At 38.4% G+C, this 11361-nt stretch overlaps 1 protein-coding gene across 1 annotated transcript in view; it reads right to left on the bottom strand.

Annotated features, from left to right (window-relative positions):
• colgalt2b (collagen beta(1-O)galactosyltransferase 2b) overlaps positions 1-5760 on the bottom strand; it is a 38409-nt gene extending 32649 nt beyond the window's left edge. The window contains exon 1 of the mRNA XM_022670188.2: positions 5506-5760. Within this exon, the coding sequence (XP_022525909.2) occupies positions 5506-5705 (200 nt within the window). The 5' untranslated portion in view covers positions 5706-5760. The remainder of the gene's footprint in view (positions 1-5505) is intronic.
• Between the last annotated feature and the right edge of the window lie 5601 nt (positions 5761-11361).

Genomic DNA, 11361 nt, shown 5'->3' on the forward strand with positions numbered 1-11361 from the left:
TGTCTTTTTTGCCTGACAGAAACAAGGTGAATGGTTTAAATCCAGAATGAATTTGCAGTGTGTGTAGGGTCCTGAAATAGAGTCCATAAATAATGTGAAATGATTTTAATTCAGTATGAATCTGCAGTGTGTGGCTTTTACACCATGGTAATAATATTGTGAAGATATTTAGATCCAGTATGAATCTACAGTGTATGTAACTGTTACTGTCTGACAGTAATAAGTGTGGAGTAATTTGAATCCAGTATGAATCTACAGTGTGTGTAACGATTACTGTCTAACAGTAATAAGTGTGGAGTGATTTGAAACCAGTATGAATCTACAGTGTGTGTAACGATTACTGTCTAACAGTAATAAGTGTGGAGTGATTTGAAACCAGTATGAATCTACAGTGTGTGTAACGATTACTGTCTAACAGTAATACGTGTGGAGTGATTTAAATCCAGTATGAATTTCCGGTCTGTGAAGTCTGACAGTAATGGCAGAACTCCATCAGTATTCCAGTTCCAATCCACCTCATACTAATAAAAGACCCAAATCTGATAACAGACACGACACAGATACTTCATTCCAGTTAATTACCACCAATCAATCAATCAATCAGATAAATCCTGACAAAGCTCATCACACGTCATCTTCTCATAAAGCTCTTCCAGCAGAGCTTCAAACAGAGCATGAAACCCCAGCAGCTCTCAGGACGACACATGTTCACAATCAGGCTCATCCCCACTGACTCCAGATCAGACGTACTGAATCACACTCATCAGGTACTGGTTTGTGCTGCTGGCAGCAGACGAACTATAAATCAGTGATTCAGTGATTAAAGCTCAGCCTGAGGACATCTCTCCACCATCCATTCTCATTAGCTCTGACACAATCATACACACAGCAATGAACACACACACACACACACACATATACACACACACACACGTTTGGCAAAGACACACTGATGAGGATGTTGTAATGGTGATTATGATTTAAGATCGGTTTTGTGCATAATGTGTGTATTATGAATGTATTTATATTTTATAAAATATATATATTTTTACATATATTTTTCCTATTATCGTAGAGCAAGTTTAAAAAATAAATCAGGAATCTGGAAAAATCTGGACACTGTATTATCTAACTGTAACACTACAGCATTAATAAGCGGCAGGTTAGAAATGTAGATAACTGATGATAATCACAGCAGCCCTAAAACAGATCATGAGCAGAAAATGCTCCTTTCCCTTCTTCCATGCTCCATTCTTAAACTGCAGCCCAAGAAGTTAGAACTACATTCGCTTCAGAATACTACGACTTTATTCTCTCGTAAAATAACGACTTTAATCTTGTAATATTACGACTTTATTCTCAATATGAACAACTTTTTTTTTCATTTAGTTTATTTAGATTTTCCATGGTGATACTTACATCTTATGTCTATATAATAAACAATAACCACAATGTCTTTTTTACAACACCAGATTGAAAGTCAAGAACAAACCAAAATGCCCAGGTTAAAAGGAATAAACTAATAAAATAAAATAAAATAAAATAAAATAAAATAAAATAAAATATAGGATTAGTCTAGTGGGGCCACTCTTAAAAAATTAAAACAGTGAAAACAAAACAAAAAATATGAAATTAAAGAGTTAAATTTTTGTTGAATCGTTCACCTTCACCTCGTGCCGCTCAGCTGCAGCGCTGTTCAGCACCTGACCAGTAATACTCATAATCTCCACTCTCCAGTGTTTATGCCCAGTGACCCAAACACCTCACACTCAGCCAGCAGTTTGTCTGGGTCAATCTCTGGCCATAATCTGACCACAGCAACCAATCAGAGAGCAGGAAAAAGCTTTATTGCCCAATCAGGGATCTGATACAGTAGTGGAGGGTTTGTGTGCCGTGGTAGAATGATGGAATGTGGTTTTCTAAGCTGCTCATTGTGACCATGGGTAACGACCTCCCTCCATCACACCCCCTCCCACCTCACTCCACCACCCGCCCATCACACCCCCACCCTCACCATTTCTATCCTCTCGACTATTCACGGTAATTCTCAGCATTCTTTAGCAGGGTAGTGAGAGTCTCTCACCTCCAACTGTCTCTCTCTCTCTCTCTCTCTCTCTCTATTCTATCTCTTCCGAGCGATAGCGAGAGATTCTACTGATCTGGTAGTAGAAGGTAGTGTGTTAGAGGTGTTAGGAGAGTAAGTGCTCTTTGAAGAGCTCTGTCTTCAGGAGTTTATTAAAGATAGTGAGAGATTCTCCTGATCTGGTAGTAGAAGGTAGTTAGTTAGAGGTGTTAGGAGAGTAAGAGCTCTTTGAAGAGCTCTGTCTTCAGGAGTTTATTAAAGATAGTGAGAGATTCTCCTGATCTGGTAGTAGAAGGTAGTTAGTTAGAGGTGTTAGGAGAGTAGGTGCTCTTTGAAGAGCTCTGTCTTCAGGAGTTTATTAAAGATAGTGAGAGATTCTCCTGATCTGGTAGTGGAAGGTAGTTTGTTTTTCCATTGGGGAACTCTGTATGAGAACAGTCTGGATTGCCAACCCTTGAAGGTGCATTTCTATAAATATATATAAATAAAAATATATATTAATAATAAAAATACATATATTTTTATGAGTCTGAAGATTCATTATACAAGTGCCAGTTTGAAACTAAGCTATGTTGGAGAAAGCTTTCTGAAAAGCTACAGTATTTTCTTAGTGTTTACAATGGTGTGGTCCTAGTTTTGAACCATGATTTTTAGTAGGTGAAAAAAAAGTATTAAAATCCAAAATTTGATTTTTGTGTGAAACAAATTTCGATTTTTTTTTGGCCATATTGCCCAGCTCTATCTGGTACTAAATACCACATTACAGCTTCAGACATCTTGTGGAGTCCATGCTGATAAAAAAAGGTCAAGAGAGAATATTAAGCAAGTGGTTTTAATGAGAAGGGCCTAGGTAGACTATTCATTTTTGTTGGAGTAACTGTCTCTACTGTTCAGGGTAGATTTCTGTGAGGATCTGATTGCATTGATTGCTAGTGCATTAGTGACTATCCTACCTCATCCTCAACTCCCAAATTCACCCCATAAACAAGTATTGGGTATAAGGCATCTGCTCTGAATGGTCCTATTCTATTGGCAACACTTCTCTTTCCATGGTCATTTAACCTAAAGTAGCTGGACACCTCTACATTTGGAGCCACAATGCACTGTAAACTTGCACTATACCCTATTCAGCCTACTTGAATACCTGCAGTGCACCATGGGTAATCTACCTGCAGTTTCCTGCTGGTTCTCTGAGGGTATGGAGAGGTTTTGATGTTGGAGGAGGAAGACAGCCCGTGCTGCTTAGCCAGCAAATGCCTTTCATCTCCATTTAACATGCAGTTTAAAAGGGGCAGACACGCGTAAAAGCGCACAGCAGGACGCCTCACGCTCCTCAGGCCAACCCTCTCAGGACTCTTTCATTACACTCAACTTTTCAACAGGATCCCTGCAGTGCATCCCAGTGGCTCAGATCCACCAACAGCACCAACCAGAGGGAAGTATATGTGCTTTGTTACTGTACTTTATTGTACCTTAATAACAGTGAATTATTGTATCTTCAATATATTGAATATTCCAATATAATCCCACCAACATCTTAGTTTAATATGTTTTAAGGTAGAAGTGCGGATGTTTTTAGTAGTTTGAGAAGGTGAACAGTTTTTCCAAAACGAGAAAAGAAAGATAACAGTAACACCAACAGCGCGAACAATATCAAAATACCTTCAACACCAACTTAAAACAGCACTATTAAAACCAGTCAGCACCACCACCAATACCATATCTACCAACTGTATCAACTCCGCCAATCCCAGACCCTACATTTAACAGAATCCATTGCTTTAACTCCATCAGAACCATTAACAGCACCATCAGCAAAATCTCCAATACCACCAGCACCATCAGTTACACACTACCAAACTCCGCAAAACTACCAACACCTTAAACAACACCCTAAAGTTTCAGTAACAACCATCAATGCACAAGTAGCACCATCAATAACTCCAACCATCAACACGTTTCACATTAACAATCAGCACCACGACCAAGAAAAGCACCACTACTACTACCACTACCCAACCACTTATCACCAGTTACATCTCCATCAGATAGACTAGGATAATTTACCATCAACAGTGCCACTGACAAACCGCCAACAACAGCATCAGGACCGTTAACATCCCATTAATAGTGCTAACCAGGAAAAAAAACCCAGAAAAAACACTATTCACCATACCATCAGTAACACTCATCAAAATCACTGTAAACTGTACTTCATTACCATCAACACAACCATCTTTCACAGCACCACAACCAGCAACAGTGCCACTACCACAAACATCAGCAAACATCCACCAACACCAACAAGAGTAGCACCAATAATGGCAGTATTTATCACTGGTGAGAGCATCATCATTTATACTCCATCAAGTGCAATATCCCAGAAGCATCATCAATATCACCCAATCAATATCACCAGTCAGCACCACCACCAACTGTGCAATCAATAACACTCATTAATGACCATCAATAACACCAATCAAACCACTTATCAGTATCACCAATAACATCACTATCAGTTACACACTATCAACACCACCTTTAACATTACCAACATCACCAGCACTGACAACACCACAGCTACCAACTGCACAATCAATTAGACACCATCAAAACCATGTAGAGTAGAACCAGCACTGAAAAAAACAAAAACAAACCATGAATGAGCACTGATAGCACAAAATCTACCAACTGCACCATCAGTAGCACTCCATCAACACCACCTAGAGTAGAACCAGCAGTGATAACACCAAATCTACCAACTGCACTATCAGTTAGATTCCATCAACACCACCTAGAGTAGAACCAGCACTGAAAAAAAACAAATAAACCAACTGCACCATTAGTAACCCTCCATCAACACCACCTAGAGTAGAACCAGCACTGACAGCACCAGATCTACCAAATGCACCATCAGTAACACTCCATCAACACCACCTAGAGTAGAACCAGCATTGATAACACCAAATCTACCAACTGCACCATCAGTAACACTCCATCAACACCACCTTTAATAGCAACCATATGTTTTTATAGCCATATTTACCATCAACAAGACAACCAACACCTGTAGCACCATTAGCTGTCTACTTTTCAAAGTGAGTACACTGGTTAATGGTGAATCCATTGAAATTCCAATGGAGAATAAGAATAAGAACCCCAGATAATAATGTTCCCAGATTGCAAAGACACGTTGAATCAACGTTGATTTGTGTTTTTTTTTTTTTTGTCATTCAAGCAAAACCGACCAATAAGCCTAAAATTAAACGTTTTTTCAACGTGAGTCTTACCTGAACGCCCCTGATGGAACTCAGGTGAACATGACCAAGGAGGAAAGTTTTATAACAGCTTAAAGAAAGAAGTAATTGATGATGTAATGAGGTTATGATGTAATAATGTAATGATAAATAATCTGCCCTCACCAGATGGCGATCCTCTCCTTGGGGTACTGGAGGTTCTCGATGCAGCCCAGGTAGTAGGGCAGGCTGTGCGCAGCGTTCCGCGCCACGATGGCGATCAGGACTTTGGGTTTGAGCAGCGGAGACTCATCGGAGGAGAGCAGCAGCGACACCGAGAAGAGCGAGACCAGCGCAGCCAGCCTCAGAGCTCCCGCAGGCGGCATGCTGCCTGACCTGAGCCGCGGGGACGCGCGGAGCGAGTGGAGAGAGAGGGAGGGAGAGACAGGGTTTTACCTCTACGTGTGGAGAGGGATCCTCCCTCAGCTCACACACCCCCTTCTACACACACACACACCAGCCTGCTGGAAACAGCTCAGCTCATAGTTAAAGCAGAGTAAAGTTTGTGAACAAACATCACACTGACCTGCAACCAGCCTGGAAACAGGCTGTTAGCCCTGTTCACTTAAAAACCTCTGAAATATAATCAAGAGGAAGATGGATGATTACAAGCCATCAAACCACCAAACTGAACTGCTTGATTTTTGCACCAGGAGTACAGCAGCATAAAGTTATCCAAAAGCAGTGTGTAAGACTGGTGGAGGAGAACATGATGCCAAGATACATGAAAAAACTGTGATTAAAAACCAGGGTTATTCCACCAAATATTGATTTCTAAACTCTTAAAACCTGAGTGAATGAATATGAACTTGTTTTTATTTGCATTATTTGAGGTCTGAAAGCTCTGCATCTTTTTGTTGTTGTTATTTCAGTCATTTACATTTTCTCGCAAATAAATGCTCTAAATGACAATATTTTTATTTGGAATTTGTGAGAAATATTGTCCGTAGTTTATAGAATAAAAAAACAATGTTCATTTTACTCAAACATAAATCTATAAAACTGACAATATTATATAAGAGCAATTGGTACTTTTGGCAGAGTGGGCAGTGTGCCAATTCCTGCTGGAAAATGAAATTCACATCTCCATTGAAGTTGTCAGTAGCAGAGGGAAGGAAGCATGAAGTGCTGTAAGATTTTGTGGGAAAACCAAACTGCACTGACTTTAGACTTGATAATAAAACATATACACACACTACTATATACACATATAAAAATACAGACATATATACACCACAACTTTTTTGTTTTCAAGGGGCTTTGTTTTGAAGACACTTTTCTTATATCTAATTAAAGCAAGTAATAATATTAATTTCTCCTAATATTTCTCATAATGTCTCCATATTTAGCTGAGGTAAAGGTTAAGCTAAATTAAAAATATATATATATTAGAATATATATATCTTTAAAACAGAGAAAGGTCAACATGAAGAATTCAACATATCTGCGACTCTACATCAATCACGTTTTCATCAAATTCCAATGGGTTGTGGAGGAAAACCACTTTTTTATTGTTAATTATGTAATTCGATATGTGTCCCTTAATTGTTTAGATGTCTTTAATATTAATCTACAATGTAGAAAAGTAAGTAAATAAATAAATAAATAAATAAATGGTCCAATATAAATATCTACAGTGTTTTGTTTCTGAATGAAAGCCGCAGTGTGTTTTTGCTCCCACAGCGCCCCCTCCTGCCCACAACAGAAAACCTGACCAACACTGATCCCAGTGCTGCTAAACCTCAGCCATAATAAACACACCTGCACAGGTGATACCTGTATCACCATATTCACATTCTGTCTGTGTGTCTGTGTGTCTGTCTGTCTATATATCACTAAATTGCCCCTAGGTGTAAAAGGATGTTGGTGGAATTCTGTCCAATGGATATCATTGGTTTGTCTGTATTATGTATGAATAAGAAATTGTCCAGTAATTAATTAAATATTAAATCCATCTTTTCTTGTTGCTTGATAAAAAGAAAAATTCACACTGTTCAAATTTTACATGATAATATCTACCAGATTACAGATTTCTACACAATACCATTTATATTATTCCAAACGTTGATTTACAGTTTGCTTTAATAATATTATGACATGTGGAATCATTAATTCCGTCTTAATTCCTGTATTTTTTAAATATTGCAATATATATATTGCATAACAACTATATATAATAAATATAACTATATATAAACAATATCGCAGGGTATTTTTTTTCAATATAGTGTAGCCCTAAAATACCTGTCTAAACCTAGCATCAGCAGCAAATACAGGTGCATCTCAAAATGTCAGCATAACATTAAAAAAAAAAATATATATATATATATATATATATTATATAGATGTATTACACAAAGAGTGACCTATTTTAAGCATTTTTTTATTTCTTTAATTATGGATTACAGCCCAATAAAACCTAAAAGTTTTAACTTTCATTTTCCAGCAGGATTTGGCACACTGCCCACACTGCCAAAAGTATCAATTGGTCTTATATAATATTAACATTTTTTGAGAAACTGATTTTTGGGTTTTGCCTAATTTACTTTAATGACACATTAATTAGATGAACTAGGCTCTGAATAAGAACTGTGAACAAAAATAGATTAAAATTAAAGTTGCAGTCCGTAAGTTTTGGGGATCTAGAGATGTTTCTGTGAGAATGTTTATTCACATTAAGCATGTTGTAAAGTATTTTTAAAACATGCATTGTGATGCAGTCTCCTTTCAGAGCGAATGTATCGGGAGATCTGATCTGTACTGCTCTCTCTTGTATCTCGTCATCTCTTTTCAGTTATGATTCTGTGCGTTTTTGGTTTAAAAACGTTTAAATAAGAAAAAATCTTTAGGACTGCTGCTTTAATGTAGCCCCTGCACATCACACTGTTGAGTGACTGGAGCAGAAGCCTGTTTTTGAGATATCTCTCTCCTGTTTGAGACGATTGTAGATGTTGAAATGTGTTTTTTGATTGATAACTTGGAATAAAAAAAAAGGCTTGGAGTCCAGCCGTGCTCCAGCTGTGACAAAACACCCCTGCTGTTCCCTTCAGCACACGCACACAGTTGATTTAAAATGCCATTATCTGCTACTTACCCACTCTTTAAATCAATTATTACCATTACACCCAGAGCAGAGAGCTGTTTTATGACGCTTTTCTAATAAAAGAAGCAGGTATTTCTTCATGGAGAGAATGAAAATGTTCATGTTTTCCATCATCTTTGAATATTTGCTGCAGACGTCACTGTCTGGTTTATTTCTCACATCACATCAATTATTAGTCTAATTACAGCAACACTGAGCTACTTTTTCCTCTACAAAACATTCTGCCAGTCGCTTCAGCTGGACGGCTTCGGCGTCCATGAAAAAGCTGCAGAAATGAAGCACAGAAAAAGAAGTGCAGCTTTCAGAACATCAGAGTGATCACATGTCAAGCAGAAGTGGATATTTACAGCTCTGAAAAACATTAAAGTAAGGAAAGTATTATTATTATTATTATTATTATTATTAATAGAGAAAGGGAGATTATTTTAGTATTTCTGAAAAATACTAACTAGTATTAAGCTGTATTAAGCTGTTGAGCAGTAAATGAAGAGAGATAAGGTGAGAAACAGATGAGAGGGAGGAGAAAGAAAAGAAGTGAGAAAGAGGAGCGAAACAGGAGAGAGAAAAGGTGAGAAGAGGAAAGGAAAATAGTGAAAAAGAACGCACAAACAGTAAAAATAAAGAGGAGTAAGAGAAGAAAGAACAACAAAAGGTGTTCAAAGAGAAGTAAAGCAAATCATTGTGATGAATCATTGAAAAGTGAGAGGCTGTGAGACAGAGGGGTGAAGGAGGAGAGGGACGAGGTGAGAAATAGGGGAGAAATATGAGTGAGAGAGAAAAGAGAAGAAGAGAAAACCTGGAGCGAGGGAGGGGAGGAAAACAATAAGAAAAAGGAACAGGGAGAGAGAATAGTGTGTATATAAATGAGCAGAGAAAGAGAAGTTATGAGAAACGAGCAAAAGAGGGGGAGAAAAGGGCTAGAAAAATGAATTAGAGAGAAGAGGTAAGATAAGGAGTGAGGGAGAGAAGGAATGAAGAGGTGAAAAAGGAGCAAGAGAAAGAAAGAAATTAAGGAGAAAGAAGAGGTAAGAAAATGAAGTGAGAAAAAAAGACAGAAAAACTGAGAAAAAGAAGTGAGGGAGGACAGAAAACATGTTAGAATTGTGAGCAAAGAATGAGAATAACGTTAAAAACAGGAGAAAGGGAGGAGAGAGAGAAGTGAGAAACTGAAGTGGGGAAGGAGAGAGAACAGGTGAGAAACAAAGGAATGGGGAAAGAAAAGACTTGAGAAGAAAGATGTGAGAAATAGATGTAAGAGAAAAAAAAGAGAGGAGAAGATAAAGCAAGAAAGGACAGAGTAAATAGCAGTGGTTAGAAATGAGCAAGAGAGGAGAAAAAAGCTGGAAACAGAAGTGAGGGAGGATAGAGAAAGAGAAAAGAGATGTGAAAAAAGCGAGTGAGAGAGAAGAGTTGAGAAAGAGGAGCGAGGGAGGAGAATTTGAAAGAAACTGGATTAAGGTGGAAGAGAGAAAAGGTGGGAACAAGGGATTGGGAGATGAGAAAAAAGCAGTGAGAAAAAGAACGACAAAGATGAGCAACAGACTTGAGAAAAAGAGAGTGCAGGATTAGAAAGGAAAGAGAAGAAAAAGAGATGTGAGAGAGGAGGAGATAAAAACAGGAAGAGGTAAAAACGGGAGCGAGGGAGGGGATGGAAGTAAAGTGAGGGGTGAAAAACTGCTGGAGTGAGTTAGTGTAATAGTGCTGTGAGATCATGCTGGCAGTGCTGAGCAACAAACGAGCCAACGCTCTCACAGGGACTGGAGAAAAACCACACACATACCACACACACACACACACACACACAGGTTGGTGTGTTTGTTTGTTGGTTGTTTCCATCAGCTAACCTTAACCTTAAAGGGGAAGTTCACTGAATATCTGCATAATTACATGGTTAAGATGTACACAGGGTCATTTAAGGTGGGTTTGGTGTGTGAGGCTCTGTTCTACACTTAGAACTGCAGCTAAAAGCTAAATCACACAATATTTTAATTTACTTATCTATGAATTTTATTTATTGAAGGGTTAAATAATTAAGTTTTGATGACTTTTGATGTGTGTGTGTGTGTATTTAAATGAGAGAAAGAGAGAGCTGGAAGAACTCAGCCAAGCCCGGTGGAACACGCTGTACTCCAGCAGTTGACTCACATGGAGCATTTACGGTTTCCTCACTGAAGCACTAAAGAAACACCAGCTTCCCTCATAATGTAATAAATAATGTAAAAAAGCCATTCCCTGGCGGCCACAAAAAAAATAGGAAAATTGTAATTGGAAGTGTAATGGGATAGGGTGCTACAGCAGTGTTCTCAAGTCTCACGCTTTGAGCGTGTGACACACGCACCTCAGCAAGTTCACACGCTCACACATGGTATTTCTCATGCTTGCCAATCCATCAGCTGTATATTATAATGTACTCTCGTTGAGCCAATCAGAATATAGATCGCTCTGTTGTTAGGCAGACCTAGTCAAAGAGGGTGGAGTTTCAGAGAGCGTCAGGCGTGAAGAACTGTCCGATTCTAAAGTTCTGAAACACGTCAGTGAACAATGGCGACCACCCCCCCCAATTAAACTACTGAAGAACTGATAATAAAACACAGTGGATCAACACCAGCAGATGACAGACATGTCTCTTCATCCAAACATCACTTCACACAAGACCTCGAGCAGTTTGGACTGTGTGTCTCTCCACTCTTCTTCCAGACTCTGCTCCCTTGATTTACTTTAAATTAAATATAAAATTTACTGATGATCAGTGATGGTTTGGAGAGTCATGTCTGTCATCTGCTGGTGTTGATCCACTGTGTTTTATTATCAAGTCTAAAGTCAGTGCAGTTTTGTTTTCCCACAAAATCTTACAGCACTTCATGCTTTCCTCTACTGAC

The sequence above is a fragment of the Astyanax mexicanus genome, chromosome 12 (assembly GCF_023375975.1).
Source record: "Astyanax mexicanus isolate ESR-SI-001 chromosome 12, AstMex3_surface, whole genome shotgun sequence".
Taxonomy (NCBI): Eukaryota; Metazoa; Chordata; class Actinopteri; order Characiformes; family Acestrorhamphidae; genus Astyanax; species Astyanax mexicanus.